This window comes from Sceloporus occidentalis, unplaced genomic scaffold, assembly GCF_023333645.1.
Source record: "Sceloporus occidentalis isolate IW3139 unplaced genomic scaffold, rSceOcc1.0.p SCAF_4, whole genome shotgun sequence".
Classification (NCBI taxonomy): Eukaryota; Metazoa; Chordata; class Lepidosauria; order Squamata; family Phrynosomatidae; genus Sceloporus; species Sceloporus occidentalis.
Genome location: NW_028316984.1, coordinates 36,936,840 through 36,959,153, shown reverse-complemented (window position 1 = coordinate 36,959,153; position 22,314 = coordinate 36,936,840). Strand labels below are relative to the sequence as shown.

Genomic DNA, 22,314 nt, shown 5'->3' with positions numbered 1-22,314 from the left:
TGTTGGTACATGGTATCAAACTACTGAGTTTCATTTCCCTTCATCAGTGGGTTGCAAATAAAAGGTTGTGACATGATGTTTGATTAGTTACATGAAAATTGTGAATGAAACTGCAACAGCATCTTAATAAGTGGGAGGTCTACAGTGCATACCTTTGTAGATTTGTTAAGGGTTTTCAAGGGTTTTAACCAGCCAGTCGTCTCCTCCTCCCAAAATCCTATATGAGCTCTTAGCCATTCAAGCAAGCAGTCCCACCCTCCCCACCTGTGCCTTCATATTATCTTCCTCCTCTACAACTGATGCTTGAGAATCCATAACTTACAAAGGCCACTGAGGATACTCAATCATCATGGTGCTGCTTTTGGGAGTGTTTTTTTAAGCTCCTTGTTATTGTTGTTTTATACCTTCAAATCATTTCTGATAGATGTCAACACTAAAATGAACCTGTCATGGGATTTTCTTGGCAGACTTTGTTGAGAGGGGATTTGCCTTTGCCTTCCTCTGAGGCTGAAAGAGTGTGACTTGCCCAAGGTCATCCACACAGTTTCCATGGCTGAAAGGGGATTTGAACCCTGCTCTCCCAGTGTCTTATTCCAACATTCAAGCCACTACATGCTCAGATATAATATCTGATACAAATCGTAAACCTGAGACTCAAACACCATCACTTTTCTTCTGCAGTATTTTTAAAAAGATTTTTAAAAAGATTTAAAAAATTCTTTTGCCTGATGAAGAACCCAATGGAGCTTTGAAAGCTTGTATGATGTCAGTTAGTCAGTCAAGCCTTACAAACCGCAAAGCAAAATAATAATAGTAATTTTTTTAGAAACCAAGCAAAACACCACAACAATTATATAAATTTTGCACACCTATAAACAAAAGTGTGAGCACACCCTTTTGGAAAGTAAGAACAAACCATAATAAAATAAAACCGTGGGGTTTTATTAGGTGCAAATATATACATTTTTTAAAAAAAAAAAACCAACTTAGTAAAATGTTTTGCATGATGTAATTTGTGCATTTCAGTTGCCTAATAAAGGTACCACACTTTTGTGGATTTTGAATTTTGTTGTGTCTTATTTTCTAGTGAACCCTCACCCTGTTCAGTCACTATTTTGTGCCACAGTGAGAATACTCAGTCCCCCTTAGCTACGTATTTTGGATTTTTCCCCATTCTCAAAGTCTATTCTTCCCTTAATAAGACTTGCCTAAATAATACCCCAGAGTTTTCCTAAGCCTGCTGATACCTCTCTTTGTGTGTGGTTTCACCTGGCTTGGCTAGGTAATGATCCCAATACTGAAGAGTAGTTTTATGTTATGTCATATTAAGGATTATTAACATAAGAAGAAGACTAAGAATGGGAAAGGCAGCTAAGAAAGAACTAGACAACAGTGACAGCATTAATTGTGGTGTCACCTGGTGCAGGAAGGTTGTGCGCTTGCCACTCCATCTCTGGACTTTCTCCCCCAGGAAGGAAACCCAGGGACCAGCAGCCAGCAAGGATGTCCATGTGCCCCCCCCCATACCAAAGGGGAGGCGGGCCCAACCAGGTGTCACCCCTCTTCTGGGTGTCACCTGGTGTCATCTGCAAATCCCCCCCCCCATCATGCTACTGCTAGACAAGAGTAAAGATATACAACTGAACAACAAAAATTGTCCGGGCCATTGAATTCCCCATCACTATATATGGGTGCAAGAGCTGCACAGTGAAAAAAGCAGATTAGATGAAAATAAACTTATCTGAACTGTGGTGCTGGAGAAGATATCATGGACAACGAAAACGACAAATAAATGGGTCTTTGAGCAGATAAAGCCTGAAATCTCCCTGGAAGTAAAGATGATCAAGCTGAGGCTGTCATACTTTGGCCACACTGTGAGAAGGCATGACTCATTAGAAAAGACAATGCTAGGAAGGGAAGAATGTAGTAGAAAGAGAGGAAGATGCCATACTAAATGGCTGGATTCAATCATGGAGGCCATGGGCCTGAATTTTCAGGAGCTGAATAGAGTAGTGGAGGACAGGGGGTGTTAGAGATACCTCATCCACAGGGTCTTCTTGAGTCGGGGTCCACTCTAGGGCAGCTAACAACAACCACAACAACATGGGGCTTGCCCCTCTAGGCATCCCAAAGGATCCCTTATGCCTTTGCTGCCTCTACTACACTGTCATCATTTAGCCAATCAGTGGGACAGTTTCGGGAGGGACCCCATTTTTTTGTTTCACTTTGTTTTCCCAGAGAGTGTGCAGAGAATGTGTGCCTTGACTGGAAGACACTTATCTTTCCCAGAAATACTAAGGCTCTCCAAGGCAAGACGTGTGCTCTCCACTTGACAAGTGTAAAGTGGAACTTTTTGTGAAAATGACTTTTTTGTTGGTTTGTTTTGGATGCCACCACTCTGTGGAATTTCAGCAGTAGGCGGTTGCAGCATTTCAGAGATGGTGGTGGAGGCGAGCTGTGCATCTCCCTGATCTTGGGCAGTTGCCTACTCCAATGTGTGTGTCTCTCTTTATATTCTTGGATTGGGATAGCATTGCCAGCTCTAATACATTACATTGCCAGAAAACCAGTGCGAAGTTCTTATATGCTAGGATAGCCTTCTGCTACTGAAATTGCCAACTTTGATTCGCCATGGTTTCATTCTCAGAACATCCAGCTACTCTAATATATTCCTGCTGTTATCTAATCTATTGCTAAAGTGTATAGTGCTTTTCAAATCTGAGAATCAAATCTAAGTGTTCATTTCTTTTGAAATGACATTCTTCATCATTGCAGGATGTTTTTTAACAGGCAATCAGCTAAACATTCATTACAATTTACATAGCTCAGAAATATTGAAATGTGAATCTCAAACAGCCTACGCAATACTAAGTTTACAAACCTAAAAGCAAGTCCAAATTAGAATTTGTCATATTGATTAATTCATGGTTGGCTCCTGATCATTTGGTTTAGCTCCAATATGATTTCATCATGGATTGGGAGAAACAAGGACTGAAATATTAATCTGGCATGTAAAATGTACTAGCTTTTTAAAAAATGTAATGCCTTGTTACCATTAGTTATCAAGAATGATAACAAAAACCTAGATTGGATGTAAATAGCCTAGCTGAATGGTTTTGTTTCATATCAGGAGATACTTTATCTTTGTATCACCCATGTTCCAGTAAGACCCTTGATGATTACTTTGTAAGGCATATGTGGTGGCGGGGAACTACTAAAGAAAAATGGAAGGACAGAAAAATCAGAAAAGAAACACTTTTAAATTCCTGTTTCTTATGTAGTTGCTGCCTTCCTTTGATATCTGCGCATGGACTGAAGAAGATGTGGTAAGTAGCTTTCAATAATGGGGTCAGATTTGTTTATTTGACTAAGAAGCCATCCTTTAAGTAAGCTGCCTGGAGGACCCAAGGTGGGATAAAATGCCTATTGCCTTTCAGATGCTTTGCATTATAATTTTTTATATAATATCCAATACCATCTAAGTCATTGGCCATGTTGGATGGAGCTAATGGAAGCTGGAGGCTAAGAGCATCTGGAAAACCATCCGCTCAATTTCACCCTTCAGTTTTCTCTCAAAGTGGAACAGGCTGAGGAGTGGTATTCTAACCAAAGCTGCTTGTCTCTTGAAACTTCCTTTACCTGCTCCACCATGGGGCTGTAGGTTAGTCATATATGCCAGATAACAAACACTGGTGGTGGAAAAGGAGCTGGGAGACATTTCAGGAGAAGAAAGCTTGGCACACAAAGAGATTGACACAGAAAGAAAGAGAGATCATCCACCTGTCCTTTCTAGGAAGGAGGTTGTTAAGATTAGGTTGAACAGTGGCTGCTGTCCCATGTATCCTGAGCAACACCCTCCCTTACTATGAACATACTGTACATACAATCCAGAAAAACATTAAAATATTGCATTAATAGAAATTTAAATAATATTCTTATCCTGTTTTTTTTTACTTCTGTATGTTGGTATTAACTTTCTTACTTCTGATTGCCTGCCATTAGTACATCAATTTATTTAAAAATATATTTCAGAAGAAAAGTTATAAAGTTTTTAATGTCCAAAATCATAACATCTATGTCCTTCCTTTATAGTACTTTTGGATGCAACAGCTTGTTAAAAAAGGTAAGGCTGCTTGTATATTTAACTTGCAAGGAAAGGAGAGAATGAATAATTTATTTCAGTCACAGGTCAGTAAAGGTTAATGGATAAAAACTAATAAAACAAAGTGATACTTAATACCAGAGGATGGAACCATTGCAGTTAACATGGTATGAAACTGATGCAGCTCTGAAGTGCAGATGCATCCCATTTCTCTAATTCCCCAAGTAGAATATGGTTCATCAATTGGAATCTTGTTGAATCGATGGGTTACCATATGAGAGGGTAGCTTGTTAAAGCAATAAAATAAATCTGTGCAAATATGTATGCTAATATGGAGCTCTGGAAATTCTATAATCTGGAATATTTGGAGCATGGAAAGCAATATGTATCAACTGCAGTTCTCTAATGTTGTAATTCTAGATCTGTGGGCCTCTCAGTGACAGTCAATCCCCTGTTAGACTATGCTGGTCCACAACATTGGAGAAGAAACCCAGTTTGCAATGGCTGACTTTACTGTCCAGATTTCTGAACCATTTCTTGTTCTTCTTAAGATGACACATCTGGTGAGATGAGTATATATGCCAGCTTGTTTAAAGAGCATCACATCACAGGAAAAAGATTGCTTCTTCTGGAAGAACAGGACCTGAAGGACATGGGGATTGCTTCCAAAGGCCACATCATTCATTTGAAGGTACCTAAAACCTTGGCTGTTAGTGGAGCTATTGAAACAATACATTTCGTGTAGTAAAAAAAAAAATTAAACCCCTGACAACTTAAGACAAAAACAACCTTCACCCTAAAAGGAAAAGAAAACAAAAGATTAGAATTTCATGGGATGCAGATTAAGACTGTTAAACTCTCATTAATTACCAAAACCATCACTTACAGTTAGTTATGCTTATATCCCATCTTTACTTCAGTAAGTGCCAGACAGCATACTTGGCTCTCCTTCACTTCATTCTCATACCATCCCTTTGAGGTAGATCAGGCTGAAAGAGAAAGAGAACTTCATGGCTATCCAGGAACTCAAATCTGGATCTCCTGGGTCCCAAATATTTTTACTACTACTTTTCCTCTGTCACTATACTGGTTTTCTGAACTTTGTTTTATGAAGTTTTGTATGAAGTAGGATTCAAAAATGCATCTCTCACAGACTATTCCATATTCATAACTCTAAACCAGGGGCAGGCAACTGCAGCAGGTCCAGGATCCACTTTACAGCCCTGGGACCCTCACTAGTGGGTACTTCTTTCACATTAAATAGTACTAGGATGACTTGAAGCCTATTTAAAAGGTAAATTGTTCTACTTGAAGGTTTCCAGGATTGGCAATTCACCCGCCTTTTGGGCAGAAAAGGGTGAATCTGGGGATTCTTTGGGGGAGACTCACTTTTTCAATCCCTTTGCTAACCTACTGAGACCCTCAGGCGGTAAAGTACTGGCACTGTGGAGATACTGCAGGAGGCTCAATGAGGATGGGGCAGAGTTAGGAGGAGGCCTCTCCTGACCGAAGCTCCCCACCTCAAATTCTCATTTATTTCAGTACATTGAAATGGTTCATGCTTCTGCAGCTGATACCAACCTATACCCACCTCCAGCATGTTTAAAATAAATAAAAGTAATATTGGGGACCTGTGAGTTTTGATGTGTGCCATGTATTTTATGTTACAAGGTGGCATACAGATGTTATAAATGTAAATCAAGGGGCAGGATTGTACATGAACATACCGTGTACATCTGTGAAAGCACAGGCTCAGCTGGCTGGCACTAGACGTTCCGGAAACTGCAGGGAAGCCAATTAGCCATGGAACTCAGATCGGAGGAGGGCATTTGGCTTAGAGCAGTGATGGCGAACCTATGGCACGCGTGCCAGAGATGGGACTCAGAGACCTCTCTGTGGGCACATGTGCTGTCACCCCAGCACAGAGTTTGTTACTAGAAAGACAGAGGGACATGGCACTTTGCAATAAATAAGTGGGTTTTGGGTTGCAGTTTGGGCACTCGGCCTCTAAAAGGTTCACCATCACTGGCTTAGAGGATGAAAACCTTAAGCCTTCAATGGTGCACGGTTTGAATGAGAAGGAACAGGAGAGTGCTGAGGCACAGTTCCTCACTGCTCTAGCCAGTAACAACTAGTTCCTCTGATTCTGGTTCTTCAGATTTGGTTCAGTATAGTCCTGTGAGCTTCCATGTCAGTCCAGCTTTTACGCTGAAATTTAAAGGAGCTATTCCAATGTGCAGAATGCTATCCTTGAAACAGGATCAGCACCATAGATAGCTCTTTGATTTTGACTAAACTTTGGAGTTGATTCACCGTCCCACTGACATGAAAGCCATCACTGGTGCAGCCATAGTTTAAGGGAAGAGCACCTGTGATGAATGCAGAGCCTCCCTCTGCTGGCACCAGTGGCCAAAGAGAATGAATCCACATTTGAGACAAGCTTCTGCCTCCACTGTATTCAGTAGTTAGCATTTTCTTGACAAATATTATACTGACACAGCCTAAGCTTTTGCCAGTTGATAGTTAGTGGGTATAGCCAACTTGACTCCAAAAGGAACATATACTCCTTTTGATTCAAGACTGGCAGTGGCATCCAGTATTGTCAGGCAATTCCTGGAGCCTCCAGTTCCCTGGGCCATCTGCGTTGGATAAGTGGTTCTGTGAGTTGTCCACCATTGTACTGACCACAAAGGTCCAGAGCAGCACTGGAAAAGTTGGGGGGGGGGATGTAATGGAAATGTTGGGCAACATGCAACTATCCACTACCGTTTGCAAGACTGCTACTCTCCACCTCTCCTAGCAACTAATATAATAGGGGCCTGCATATGGAATTAGCCCTGCTCTGGCTGACTTACCTTTATAGGGGAAATAGCTGTATATGTTGTGTGGTACCTTAATCCCTGTATCTTCTGTGTGGTACACTCAGCTCTGCACTCTTGACTGGGACTGGTTACAGGGAATATACAACTCCCCTGGCTGCCAGTCCATTTTGGAACATAATTCCAAGTGCTGGTTATGACATAAAAAGTCTTATATGGCTTGTGTCCAGGCTATCTGAATTATTGCATCTCCCTACATGAGCCTGCCTGTAATTTGAGATCCTCAGGGGAGGCCTTACTCTTGTCCCATCACTGTCACCATCCTATCTAGAGAGGCTCTGGGACTCCCTTCCATGGAAAGCTAGGCAGGGCCCTTGTCTGCCCTCCTCCCAGCACCAGGCAAAGGCCTTTCTATTCAGATAGGTTTTCTGGCGTTAACATCTTGTAATGAAGAATGCTGAACTTTGATTCTCATTGTTGAGTTTTAAATGCTTCTAGTTCAGTGCTGTTTTAATCTGATAGTTTATTTAATTGTGTTTTTTAATATAGTGGTTGATTGTAATCTGTTTTAATGTATATTGTAATATGCCTTGGCTCCCACAGTGGGAAAAAGGTAGGATAGAAATAAATAATATAAATAAATAATTCCTCATATTCTTCCTTTTTTTTCTTTTTAGACTGCCATTGAGAAATTAAGTCAGGATTATCTCAACATGTTTCATTTTCCACCTCTGATGAAGGTAACTAAGATTTTACTTAACTTGTTAAAATGAGTTGATATAGGGGAAAGAAATACTTATGCTACCAATGTCAGTATTTTAACATGATAAATATTTTCACACTGAGATTGTGCCCTTGTGTTGGAGCTACAATCCACTGTGTCCTTCAAGATAGCCTCTCCAGAAGGTTTTGAGGGTCTATTGGATATTTGTAGCTAAAACTTACTGGACTGCAGTAGGGATAGGGGAAGGAAGCATCCAGAATCAAGTCAACTCCTGCAGCATTTGTGAAAGGTTTCTCATTTTTAGTGAGTCCTATCGTCTATTGTAGCTCAGTAAAACATATACTACTACTACCAATAATAATGACAATAACAACAACAATATATTTATTTGTATCCCACCTCTCCCTTTTGAGGATCAAGGTAGGTAACAGCCTTCACCAGGAAAAAATAGAGGGAAAACTGAATGAGTTTACCTTTCAGTCATACAATGCTGGATTTCACCTACTGGGATTTTATTGGGTTGTGGGTTGTTTGTATCTACAATCCATTTAGGATTATATTGGACATTGTTAGTCTGCAGCAGTGGTTCCACTAGGTTTGGTAAGCCATGATGTTGTCCCCTCATTGACCTCCTCCCATACCACACCCTACAGAATCCTTAGTCAAGTTTTTTGTATTAATGTTACTCATAAATCCTAATTCTGGTATATTACTGAATGTAATGGTAAGAGCTGTGACACAAACTGGCAAAATTAAAATTATGCATTTAAACTACAGTAGCATACACACAATCTAAATGTATTCATATATACATAATTTCATTTGGGTAAAGAATATTTGGTAAAGGATGATATTTTTCAAGAAAACTGTAAAAGAACTCAAAACATTATTTTTATTTAATATTTATTTATTTATTTATTTATTTATTTATTTATTTAAAACTGGAAACTGAGCCTGACCCAACTCACACCATTTCCTTAGAGTTTTAAAGCAACACAGGCAAATGCCACAGCCTGCTTCTGCCCAAAGGCAGATGTTTGGGGATCATTGATGTTATCCCCTTTATGGTGTCAATTGGTGCAGTCCACACCCCCTGCCACCCTCCTTGTGACACCACTGGTCCGCAGGGATATATATCTGCAATGGTGGAATCAAAATATGTATGTCCCTTCAGGTCTTCTGTGAACTTATGGCAACCCCATGAATTTTATGGGGTTTTCTTAGGCTAGGAATAATCAGAGGTGGTTTGCTATTGCTATTGCTATTGCTATTGCTATTGCCTTCCTCTGAATGTAGCCTACACCCCTGGCAGCCTCCTGTCCAAGTACTGGCCAGGCCTGACCCTGGTTAGCTTTCAAGAAGAGATGACATCTGGTGCCTTTGACAATCTAAAGACTTCCAGGACAAGTTCCTTTTGTTGTGCACCCTCTATGAAAGCTTCCTCATTGTTCCTAGGATAAAGGATGGTATTTTCAAAAAGTATACAGTGCAAAGTTCCTTTTTTAATACTCATGCCTTAAAATGGGTCAGAATTTTTAAATTATATTCAGAGTGGTAAATGATTTAATTCGGATTGCCAAATACTAGTCTTGATTGAATGTAAACAAAACTTAGAGCTGAAACAAAATGACTATTTTTTTTTCTTTCTGTGGTAGGATGCTGCAAGTGACAATGAGGCGAGTGAAGAGAAAGTGGTGAATCTTGAGCTTGTTTTTGGTTATCATTTAAAGCCTGGAAATGGACCTGAGGTAAACAAATGATGGGGTGATGCTATTATTGGTTTCATTCATAGGGCAATTCCCCCACAGATATTCCCAGTCTGCATACTTTTGTATATGTTCTAGTGTGACTCCTCCTGATGTTCATTTGCTTGGTAAGAACACTTTGTTCAGTTTGCCAGAATGCTAAAAACAAAGCAGAACATCTGTGTAACTTATCTGTTGTAAGACTGTTCTTGAGAATACAAGAATGGATCACAGCATTGCATGCTCCCTCCTGTCAAAAACTCCCTGAATGCGGAAAGGCTCCATGTGGAACAGAGAAGTTCCAGCCTACCTTACTCTGGGATACATTAATTTTCTATTTTTTTAAAAAAAATAAAATTTCTATATGTTTTTCTAATGCCAGATTTATAATTAATTGAGAATGGAAACTACTACTAGAAAGGAGCCCTGGTGGCGCAGTGGTTAAATGCCTGTACTGCAGCCATTCACTCGAAACCACAAGGTTGCGAGTTCAAGACCAGCAAAAGGGCCCAAGCTCGACTCAGGCTTGCATCCTTCCGAGGTCACTAAAATGAGTACCCAGACTGTTGGGGGCAAATTAGCTTACTTGCTAATTAGCTTACTTGCTGTTCACTGCTATGATCTTTGGAATAGCGGTATATAAATAAAACAAATTATTATTATTATTATTATTATTATTATTATTATTACTACTAAAAGCAACATTCAGAGAAGAACTCCATGCTCCATCAATACAACCAATGTCCTTGTGCCTTACATCCTGGTTTAATTAAACTGTAGTTAACTGGTATATCTAAAATGGGAAAGTGTGGTTTAATGTCTATTACAGGGTTAGCCATGGGTAGAATGAGCCATTTAGCTTAGGTGCAAATATTGGATGTGGAGAGAGCAATGATAGTTGCTGAACCATCCTCCTGGCCATTCTTCTCTGCCAGATGACCTGTCTTGAGTTCCCTTAACTAGCCTGCTTTCCTTAATGGTAATAAAGGACATTGCTCACAGGCAAGATGATTCATAGTTCAATGAATGCAATTGCTCCAGTTCACTTACTAGCTAAGGTCCCAGTGCTGAGGGGGAAAATATGACCTGCTATCCCTTTTTCCCTATTCACTTGCTGAGTCACTCAATGTTTTTGCTTTCACTAATATTTTGTGTGTTACTTGAATGAGTTTAAAAACCACTGGGACCAACTGTTAATCTTATAAAGATTAACATGTGAAGACCTTTGTGCTTCCATCTATTGCATTTTATTGATTATTTATTTATTTGTTAACTTAATTTCTATGCTACCACTCCTAAAAATGCTCACACATGAACACCAAGGGCCACATGTTTTTGGAGCTGCTCCAAGGCCTATTTCTAGTATTGAAGTTAGATTCAAATGGTCACTCCCAGTTGTGTCCATATGTGGAAAGGAAGAAGGCTATGTTCTAGCTTATCCTTTGCCTCAGTCAGCAAAATACATTTGGTTGGCCTTGGCCAGTTGCTGACCAGAATCACAAAGCAAGTTCCAAAAGTGGTTTAAGAACCAGATTAGTAAACTGACATTAAACCAAAGTTTCCGGTTTCAGAAATAAAGTCTTAACTGTGGTTTAACTCCACCAGCTTGCAAACAAGAAAGAAACTCCAAGGGAAGGATAAAGGGAGAATGGAATGCCCTGTTGCTCATTCCTCACTACTAAATTATAGTTTAGCAGGCCAGTAATTGAAGGTCCAAGCCAGGTCATTGCCTCCAAGTGACATGAAAATATTTGTGGATTAGTGTAGACTGTGCACAGATATGACATGTGTCTCCTCTTCATTTCTGAGAGAGAAGAACAGAGAATAATAATGGACAAGGGTAATATCAGTATGCTATTACGACTGGCAAGAGTAACAGAATCACAGCTTTCCAGAGAAGACTCTATGTTATTCCTTAGTACAGAAAAATCTCTATCAAGAGTTACATTTTTCATGATGGAGGTGCAGAAAGCACTTTGACATCTCTCTGCAGTCAAATCTGTGCAATATGTGCTGAGTAAGTGCGAACAACATGAATACACTCTGCCTTTTGCAGTAGCAGACTGGAAAATACATAACCAGGAAATAAATAGAAGTTGTCATTTATCATAATTAAGTGATTGAAAAAGCTTGAAATTTATAAGTTTAGTCTTACAGGGAAATGCCTCAGTTATGTCTCAGTTCTATACATTTATCTCATACGACTTTTCCCCAGTTGAGTCCTTTCAGGTGGTATCTTGTCCTGCATTCCATTCTGGCTAAGGTAGATTGTATATCCAAATTTCAGACTTAAGCCTCATGTGAACTATATCTACCACTAAACTAATGGAGAATAATCTACTTGGGAGTTATAGGGATATAATAAACCAGCACATCTTTTTAGGATTAAGGCACATGCTTTGTTGTACTGATTTAATTTTCCAACTGCAGTGTGTTAACTAACATTTTTATTGATGGAGTTCTGTGTATGCTTTGGAAGCCATTATTCTGTTCATTTTGCAGTTCACTGAGAGCAGATGTGCTAACATTCAGATTTTTTTTAATTTTACAAAACAACAACAAAAATCATCCAAACTTTAAGTTTTGTGCCATTTTGAAAATGTAAAGCTTGTCTTCTTAGAAATAGGATCCTGTGTCATCAATGGGGATTTATGTGAATTAAGCACACCTAGGAGATTAAAGTAATTCGTTTTGTACAGTGGGCCCTAGGTATCTGCTGGAGTTTGGTTCCAGGACATGCACCTCCATGGATACCAATCCATGCATGCTCAAGTCCCATTAAATACAATGGCATACTAAAATGTTGTTTATATAAGATCAGTGTTTGCTATTTGAAATTTATATATTTTTAAAAATATTCTCAAGCCGTGAATGCTTGAATTTGTGGGTAAAATAATCTGTGGATAAGGAGGACCGACTGTAATGCATTAACAAATATTCCAACAGTAATTTTCACCCTTAACATTACCAAGAAAATTAGTTACTCATTCTTTTACTCTTTGACTTTATTACTGAAGTTGCCTTACTCATTACTTTTTTTAAAAAAAGGTATCATAGGACTAATGGAGAATGGCAGAACCCCTGAGTTAGGCTGTTACCTATCCATTAGACAAAGTGAGGAACTTTACACAGAGGTTAGACAGGCGGGCAGGAGTCACGCGAGGTGAGGTGAGATGAGAGGGGAAAGGTAGTGGCAAATGAGGAGAGGGGCAAGTTGAGGGAAGGGAGAATGTGATAATAATGTGGGAGTGATGGCAGCAGCCATGTTTCTCTTCCTATCCCAGGCAACAAGAAGTACTTCGCTCAGGCCACCATGGCATAACCCTTTTCTCTGGTCCCAATATAGGAAATGTTTTCGTTAAAACTTTAGAACACCTCCAAGCAACAGAGGCAAATTCTACCTTGTTTTTAAAACAAAAATGTTGTTAGCTGTCACAGCTGAAGGAAATAGAAATGTGTGTGTGTTTGTGCCTTCAAGTCGCCTCTTGACCCCATGAGGTTTTTTTTTTTGGGGGGGGTCTTACTCAAGGAATACTCTGATGTGGTTTTTCCAGTTCCTTCCACTGAAATATAGCCTACAGCACCTGGTATTTGTTGGCAGGATCCCATCCAAGTACTAACTAGGGCTGATGCTGCTTAGCTTCCAATATCAAATGGGATCTGGTGCCAGTAGGCTATGTAGGCCCTGCAATGGAAGTACACTGTTGGTGGTGTGTGCGTGTGCACATGCATGTGTTTGCACACTTCCATGTCATTTTGAATTAAGGCGACCCTATCACAGGGTTTTCTGGACAAGTTTCCTCAGAGGAGGGTTGGCATTGCCATTCTCTGAGGCTGTGAGAATGTGACTTGCCCAGGGTCACCCAGTGGGTTTTTAAGCTTGAGCATGGAATCCAAGACTGATCTCTAGTGTCCTAGTCCAACACTCAAACCACTACACCATGCTGTCTCGCCAATGGAAGTACACTTACAGTAGGTTAAATATTAGTAGTATTTGGCGAGATCACAGTGAACACAGAGCTCTTTCCATTTATGGCAGGAAATGGGGGAAGGCTGTTTGCTGGAGAATGGATGCTGATTCTTTGCTCATTCCCCTATTTTTTACCACCCAGAGCAGCTTTTCAGGGCCATACAATGAGGAAAGAGGAATCACAGAGGCCCTTTTCTTCTAGCATTAGCAAAACTATGCTGAATATAACGACTCCATCTCAACATATATTTATTGTAGTAGCATCTCAGAAACAGACTAATCTGCTTTTGAGAAGATTATGAACTTGCGTTTTTACATTTTTTTAAAAAACAAGATCTGTTATGGGATGGAGTATGGTTATGTTAAATATAGAGTTTCCTGTTTTTGATTTTTGACTTGCCTGGTTCTGCAAGGTTTATAATAATAGGAAACCAATGGGAAATAATAACTGAGTATTCAATATTCAAATAGCCACACCATGGTGGATCTACTCCATCTTCACCAATCGGGGCCATGGCAACTGCACGCTGCACCCCCAATCTGGCTTTTCCGTGGCACAAAATAGGAGCCTTCTCATGATGTGGCCAAAATATGACAGCGTCAGCTTGATCATCTTGGCTTCCAGATTTCAGGCTTAATCTGTTCAAGAGCCCATTTGTTCATCTTTTTGGAGGTCCACAATATCCTGAGCACTTTTCTCCAGCACCACATCTCAAATGAATTGATTTTCTTTCTATAAACTTTCTTTACTGTCCACTTCTTGCATCTGTACAAGGTGATGGGGAATACAGTGGCTTAGACAATTCTAACAGTTATATGTCCTTACTCTTTAGGATCTTTTCTAGCTCTTTCATGGCTGCCCTTCCCATTCCTAGTTTTCTTCTGATTGCTTGCATTCGGTTCGCATTAGGGTCATCATAAATCAGAAATGACTTGGAGCCACACAACAGCAAACTAATGGTGAATTAGTACTCTTTAAAAGTGAGAGTACCTATAAATTAGCATTCTGAAACAAAACCAAGTATCTGTATTTAGCCTCATCCTAAGCAATGTGGAATCTCTGCTGCTTCAAAATGCTATTTTGCAACGGTGCACTTGTGTCAAATCCATGTAAGCACATACATGGTCATGGAACAGATTTTAGAACCAGATCTTTTCATGTGCCTCTCTTGCAGTTACCTAAGCAAGAGGAAACTCAGAAACCCCAACAGCTCCTAGTGAAATATAATTTCTCCTCTTAGAATTTTATACATCTTAGCCACTGAAATCTACTGTTTAAAAGGGGCTATAGAGACCAACATCTATTTCTAGCACCTAAGCAATTCATTATTATGCATACATTCCACCTCACAAATGCTTCAGACAAAGAGAACAGCAAGCAAAGCATGATTTCCTCTTTTAAGAAAATACTGCCCATTTTAATTACACTTGGGTCTTAATTCTGTAGTTCTCAGCCAAAATTGTGACTGAATTAGGATGTGTGCCTGAATCTAGCTGAGGCACTTACCATCACCAAAACCAACAACTTACACATATGCTGATGTTGCAGTTCATTTATGGATTGGTTTTAATGGACACCTCTTTACCTAAAACCATTTTTCTAAAAAAAACAAAACAAAAACCTACAAAATCCCAAACAATAATACTAATACTAATTAAAGCTGCCATGTAGCAACCTTTTCTATACCAGTGCCTACTTGGCAGCAGTCTTCCTTGACCCAAGACAGGGGCCATTGTTAAGGCTATAACACATTTACATATTTTGCAATAAAACATCAGTTATTTGCATTACTGTGTCAAGTTTTATTTGATTCTTTCACCTAAAAATGACTCATTTTCCTTTCTTGTATTTTTTTAAACCAAACTACTCTAAGCTTGTTTGAGAATAATCAAAAATTGCCCATTTAGCTAGAAGTCATTTTCTTTTCAAAAGGCAAATGTTATTTAATCTTTCAGCTGTTCATTGTGCCATCATAAATACTTTCTTTTCAGCACAGTTGTGGGGACTGAAATGAGCCCACTAATTGCCTCCCATTTCGACTGACATGTGGTGGTTTAGTGGAAAGGGAACACAGCAGGGAGAAGGAAATAGGAGGCTGAGAAAATGAGAGCTAATTATTTTCACTGCCTCATGTCAGGCTCTGTGTCAGCCTTGTTTTTACAAACTGGAAGGTTTAGCACTAAATAAAACAAACTGGCGTCATGTTTTTATATACTGGCAGTGTCATGGAAGCAGCTGCACATCTCAAAGACAATATAATGCCTGCGTTCGCATGGACACCATCTGACAGCCACCGTGAGCCACGACTAATGAGGATATCAGAGTGGTGCCAAGTGAAAGGTGCTGAATTATGTATGATTCTTCATCAGTACAGCAATAGTCCTGTACATCATTATGAGACATTGTTTTGCTGAAAGAGATTAAAACATTCTTAGTTCCAGACCCTGCAACCTAAACACGCTACAAGAGGTTATTAATGGAATTTTGAGGGAGAGTTTCTTGCAGATTTCATTTTAGGGATTTTTAGAGTGTGTGTGTCCCACTTCCTTCCTCCCCATCTCTTCCTCCCCCCCCCCCATGGGACAAAGCAGTGGTGGGTCATGACACCATATATATAAAGAAGAGAGGCAAATTAACCATACTTGTGTTATCTTCCTTTAAATCGGGCATAAGAAGATGTAGTGTAGCAGAGTTAGCCTTAATGATAAATAACCCAGGTGCTAACACTATAGATGTTTCAATTTTTATTGCCTTTAGAACAGCAGGTTTCTGCAGCTGAGACAGATAATAGCCAGGCATGTAAAGGAGCTACTAGGGGCCTAAATTATCAACATTCTAGTGCTTTTAATACCAGCATGATCAGGCCTTTTTTGGTATTTGTTATATTTTACATTATGTCACTCATATATATATGAGAAAGATATAATGCCAGATGCCTGCTAAGATGGCATTCTTTCTTTCTTCTACTGTATTTTTTCGTTTTCATTTACTGTAACACAATCCCAAAATGTATACTAAAATATAGAATTTATTCTAAGCAATGAGGCTCTTTCCAAAAAAAAAAAAATGCCCTTCATATATCTTCCATAACATAAACTATTATTTATTTCACCAGTTCCTGTGACTGGTTGTTCTTTTTGACACATGTGTACGTGTGTGTTCAAAATCTGCATAACAAAAGGATGGATAGCCACCATGCTAAAGAAGCAATTTGACTTTTTAAGTCTTGCTCCCATTCTGAATATGATAATTAAGTGGCTGGGCTGGCCAAAGAGATTTTGCTGGCTGAAGAAAGGCAATAAAATCCCCTCCCCATTAAGTGGAGCAGTGATCAAGAACAATCAAGTCATTTTTTGTATATGAAGCAGAAAATTCTGCAACACTTCTTCTCCTCCCCAACACTGAAAAATACACCATAATAAATTAACAATTTTGCTCCTCTTTTTGGATGCTCCAGACAACTTGCTAGAGTTTAAACCTGTATGTAATTCATACTTGCTTTCTTCTTCCATGACCATTTTGAGAATATCAAGAATTAATTACTTTTCCTAAGAGTAATTCAATTTTGTTTTACTTTTTTTTTACTTTTAGTATGTGTCTCACTACTATATAATACAGTTGGTCCTCTATATCCACTGATTTTTTTATCCACAGATTCAAAGCATCCACGGCTTGGAAATATTCCAAAAAAGTATAGATTCCAAATAGCAAACCATAATTTTACCATTTTATATAATGGGCACCATTTTACAATGCCATTGTATTTCATGGGACTGGAGCATTCACAGATTTTTCACAAATTCCAGCAGGTAACAAGAGCCTACTATAACTCTTTCTTCATATTTCAAAGAGCATCAGTATTGGCCTTCTCCAAATACATTAAAGGTACCAGATCCTGTCTCATCTTGGAATCTAAGTAGAGTCAGCTCTGGTTACTATGTGCATAGGAGACTGTCAACAAATTCCAGATGCTGTAAGCTATATTTCACAGGAAGGTACTGGCAAAACCACCTCTGAGTATTCCTGGCCATAGGCAATCCTGTGAAATTCATGAGGTGGTCATAAATTGACAAGCAACTTGAGGACACATGCACACTTCATTGTTGTGCCCAGAGTTATTTATGCTGGGTTGGGGTCTTGAGTCATGAAGACCCACAGGGAGGGGGAACATTTTTGTCCATGTTTTTCCTGAAGCAGGCTAAAATAAAATATTCCATAATTGATTTTCTTCATTTTCTTCATTCTTTTCCATTTTTAAATGTATTTTCCCATTTATTCCGGGGGGGAGGGGGGAGGAAAAAATTGAAAGAGGGAAGGAAATTATGCATTATTTTATTTTAGCATGCTTCAGGAAAAACATGGACACCCCCCCCCCCCCAACGGGCCTTCACATCTCTAGTCTCGACTAACAAACTATATTCCAGGCCTCAGTGATGAATCTATATCAAAAATAATATAGTAGTATTAGTTTGCTTAGGAGGTACTACACCTATTTTGTGTAATTCTCTCAGCAAAACTTAGAACACCTTGAGGGAGGCCAATGATAACTATCTTTGGCTATGAAAGATGTATGTCGCATACTGTGGGACTGCATTTCCCATCAGGATCATTCAGTATAGATAAAAGTGAAGGCTGAAGAGAATTACAGTCTAGCAACATGTGAAGGGTTACTTGTTTCCCATCCATGTTCAAAGTGACAGAAAGCCAGGGCGCATGAGTTTGTGGTTGTGAGTGGGTGGCCTTGCGAGAGCTCACCCTTTTACATCTACGGGCCCAGTAGCATAGTCCCACAGCAATAGAGTGCTGCTCTTAACACATTTTCAATTTCAGCTGTAGAAATGGTAAACAGAACAAATCTACATAGCTTTTGCATCACTTGAGCTGCTTTGGGCAAAGTTTACATACAGATGCACAGATAGAGAAGTGACTTTTGCAAAAAAGATATATATATATATATTATTTGAATTGTGTGAAATATGCTGGAAAACCTTTAGGAAGGACAGTGTGTTCCTGTTAAAAATCCTTTTACAATTAAGGTTACCAGATTGAAAACTGTATTTTTAAAGGTTGTGTAGAAGAGGGAATCTTAGTGGTTGTTCCTTATTATCTGATTGTGTGGTGAAGAAAGCCTCTTCTACACAACCATTAAGGGGTGCAGGAGGTATCTCCAGTTTTTAGTCTGGCAACCCTATATACAATCTACCTTCACAATGTATCCACCACTATCAACATGGTATCTTCACCTAGCAAATATATATCAAAGGAAATTTGTTTTTGTTTTTAATATTAGTTGGTTTTAACCATATTTGTAATGTTTTTAATGAACAAATTTTTATATTACAAGTGAATACAGTACTTATCTTTTGTTCTACTTTCTCTGATAATTGGGCCCACTCTGACTTGGATTACAGAAATGTATAATGATAAAAGCAACAGAAATAATCCAACTTTGTGGTATTTATTACTCCAAGCCTATACATATCTAAATAGAAGTCCCAATGAAATTAAAAGGCCTTGAGAAAACAGGTTTAAGATTGCTGTACATTAAGGTTCCTATATATTAACCTGCTGCATACTTATGTATATTACTGTTTAGTTATTCTAGCTTTTATCTTGGGGAGTTACTTAAAAATCTCTGCTAGAACTGCAATCCACTCCCTTGTGCTATAGCACTGCAGTTCTCACCAAACTACAAAACCCTAGGTCCCGTGGGATGGAGTCATGACAATTAAAGTGATATCAAACTGCTATAACTGCAGTGTGGATGCGCCCTCTGTCAAACTGACATACATTTAAGAGATACAGATGAGAAGAGAAATTTGTTTGATTTGCATTTTAATACAAACGTATCTAATTGGCACTTGCCAGACCAAGAAGCATACTGAAATAGTTACACTTCAATATTCATTTTCCAAACTTTTGTGGTGCAGTTTACCTACCAAAAAGACATACAAGGACAAATGCTAGAGGGAAATGCACACAAAATGTGTACATTAATGAAAATAAAATCTAAAATGCATATCTTATAGGAAATTGCTTCCTTTCCACCTGTCCCCTCTTTTTCTTTTTTTAAAAAATAGCCTAAGATACCTAGCCATTTGAAAACTTGCAAAAAAATATACAGGGCACTCACACCATACGAAGGCGCACTATACGCAGCATTCAGCTTATGCTGAAGCTGTACTGCAAAATAATGAATGGCGCGTTCACTCTGCTGCACCGTGAGCACAAGCCCCATTATATTCAATGGAGCTTGAGCATATGCGTTTTTTGCCTTACGCAAGGGGGGGGCCCCTCCGAAATGGATCCCCCATGTAAGGTAAGGGCCCACTGTATATTAGGAGAAATGCACATGAAAATATGTAAACATTGTGCAGTAATGCATAATTTTGGGGAGAAAATTGCTAACAAGATAAGCATTGGCAACAAATATAAAAATAAACACACATGGCCATGTTTAACTGTAATGTATTATACTGTTCTGTTACATATTGAAATGTAAAAATGAAACAGTCGGTCTTACATTGGCAGTACTGTTTCATTTCATATTCCTAGACATTTTTATTTGGATTGATATAATGTGGCAACCCTAATGGGGATCTAAGATACTTTCATAGTAGACATGGTAGCAAGCCTCTGGGACATCATGGAATGGTTGGAAGCTTTTTCTAGCAGTTGTATTGTTTTTGTGTGCCTTGAAGTCATTTACGACTTATGAAAACCTTAAGGGCAATGTTTAATGGGACTGAGAGTGTGTGACTTGTCCAATGTAACCCAGTGGGTTCCCATGACTGAGTAAGGAACCCTGATCTCCAGGGCCTGAGTCCAGCACTCAAACCACTACACCACTCTGGCTCATTGCAGTTATAGAGCAATGCCTAATTAATTATCATGACTATATTCATGTACATTATAAAAGGTTACTTCTGAGCAGGAGAGAGACTAATCAATTCTTTAGCAAGTTTTGTTGAAACTAAATTATTGTTCACTATTGTGTTTTTATAGTTTATATGATTTTTAAATATTGTACAGCGATGTGATACAAACCATAAATCTAAGTGTTGGTTTGTATGGAGCAGTGACACTCACTATTTGCCCCTTCCAGTGATTTGGACTTCAACTTCAGGAATCTGTGTTAGAGGATCAGTAGGGTTGCTTCAACACTGGAACCTTTATTACTGCCTACATTGCTTGGTTGGAAGTGGAATTAAAATTAAAACTACAAACATAGTACTTAATGAAATATTACATTATGGAGCAAAGCCCTTCTCAGTGCTCAAAATCTATTGCAAGTTGAGTCTCCATTATCTGAAATGCTTCAAACCAGAAATGTTTTGGATTTTGGACTTTTTCAGATTATTTGCATATACAGTGCGCCCACGTTATACACGAGTGCGCTTTACGCAGACTTGAGTGTATGCGCTCAAACTGTGGGGAGCGTGTGGGGCGCAAGGGCGAGCCCCATTCGCCTATGCTCAATCATGAGATAACTTGGAGATGGGACTCATGCCTAAACACAGAATTCATTTATGTTTCATATACACCTTATGTGTATATACGTATGCTTATACCTTGTACATACTTGTGTATATACACCTTAAGGGATGCAGTGGCTTAGTGGTTAAGATGCCAATTCTGATTATCGGAAGATTAGAAGGTTGGCAGTTCAAGGCTTGAGTGTTGCATGATGGGGTTACTTAGAAAGCTTGCAAGTACAAGTAGATAAATAGATACCACTTCTCAGTGGGAAGGTAATAGCACTCAGTGCAGTCATGCTAGCCACATGACCACCAGAGCAGTCATCGGACAACACTGGCTCTTCAGCTTAGTAACAGACATGAGCACCGCCCCTACAGTCAGTTATGACTACACATTCATGTCAAGAAACTACCTTTACATTTTTATATATACTTTATACACATAGCCTGAATGTAAGTTTGTACATAATATTTTCAATAATTTTGTGCATGAAACAAAGTTTGTATACACTGAACCATCAGAAAGCAAAAGTGTCACTCTCTCAGCCACCCATGTGGACACTTTTAGATTTTGGAATATTTGGGATTTTGGAATTCTGCATAATGATGACTAGCCATTGCCCAGTGTTCATTTCTGTTCCAGGCAAAAGGGGTTGGAGAGTGAGCAGAAAGAAGCTATTTATTATTACTCCTTGTATCATGATCAACAAGATGCTATAAAACAAATACAAACTGTAAATAGCAATACAGTTGGCCCTCCACATTTGCAGCTTTGACTTTTGCAGATTTGGTTATTTGCGGTTTTGATTAATATGTTCTCTCTAAGAATCTCTTAAGTTCTCCAGCACAATTCTGCTGGAAGGTGAATATAGAACTGTGCTGGAGAACCTAGACGTTCCTAGAGAAAAGACTTATCTAGGAATTCATAGGACCTCTAGCATGACTTTCTGATCGACTTCTGCCAGATGTTGACCATAGAATAGCACTGGATGACCTGGAGATTCCTAAAGAGGTGTCTCTTAGGGAAAAAGAATAGTGGTTTTTTTGATTTGTGTTTTTTCCACATTCACAGGTGTTATTCACCCCTAACCCCAGCAAATGTGGAGGGACCACTGTATGTTAATGGAAACCACAGATGTGTCTGGAATGCCTCAATAGTGCTTGCTTGCCTCTACTTGTCAAGTTTGAAATTTGCTTTCTTCAAATTTCTAGAATTCAAGCTTTCAGACACCCAGAATGCCAACAAAGAATCACTATTCTGCAGTGATTTGCCTCCAGTATTGTTTTCACTCTCTGTTTTTTAAAAATGGGCAAACAAAAATGGACACGTATGACAGCAACATGGATGGCCATGAGCCATGGGGATTGCAATCACTGTGGCACCTAGTTTTCCAAGTGAGCTCACTTACTCCAAGGACACCTCAGAGACAGGCATTCATGAAGTACCTAGCTCTGAGGAGCTACTCAAAGCAGTG

At 39.1% G+C, this 22,314-nt stretch overlaps 1 protein-coding gene across 2 annotated transcripts in view; it reads left to right on the top strand.

Moving 5' to 3' along the window:
* Nucleotides 1-22,314, top strand: part of MAP3K20 (mitogen-activated protein kinase kinase kinase 20) — a 136,422-nt gene that overhangs the window by 105,260 nt on the left and 8,848 nt on the right. For both annotated transcript variants that reach the window (XM_089519733.1, XM_089519734.1), the window contains exons 12-16: nucleotides 3,282-3,326; nucleotides 4,093-4,123; nucleotides 4,654-4,793; nucleotides 7,599-7,661; nucleotides 9,301-9,393. In XM_089519733.1, the coding sequence (XP_089375859.1) occupies nucleotides 3,282-3,326; nucleotides 4,093-4,123; nucleotides 4,654-4,793; nucleotides 7,599-7,661; nucleotides 9,301-9,393 (372 nt within the window). The remainder of the gene's footprint in view (nucleotides 1-3,281; nucleotides 3,327-4,092; nucleotides 4,124-4,653; nucleotides 4,794-7,598; nucleotides 7,662-9,300; nucleotides 9,394-22,314) is intronic.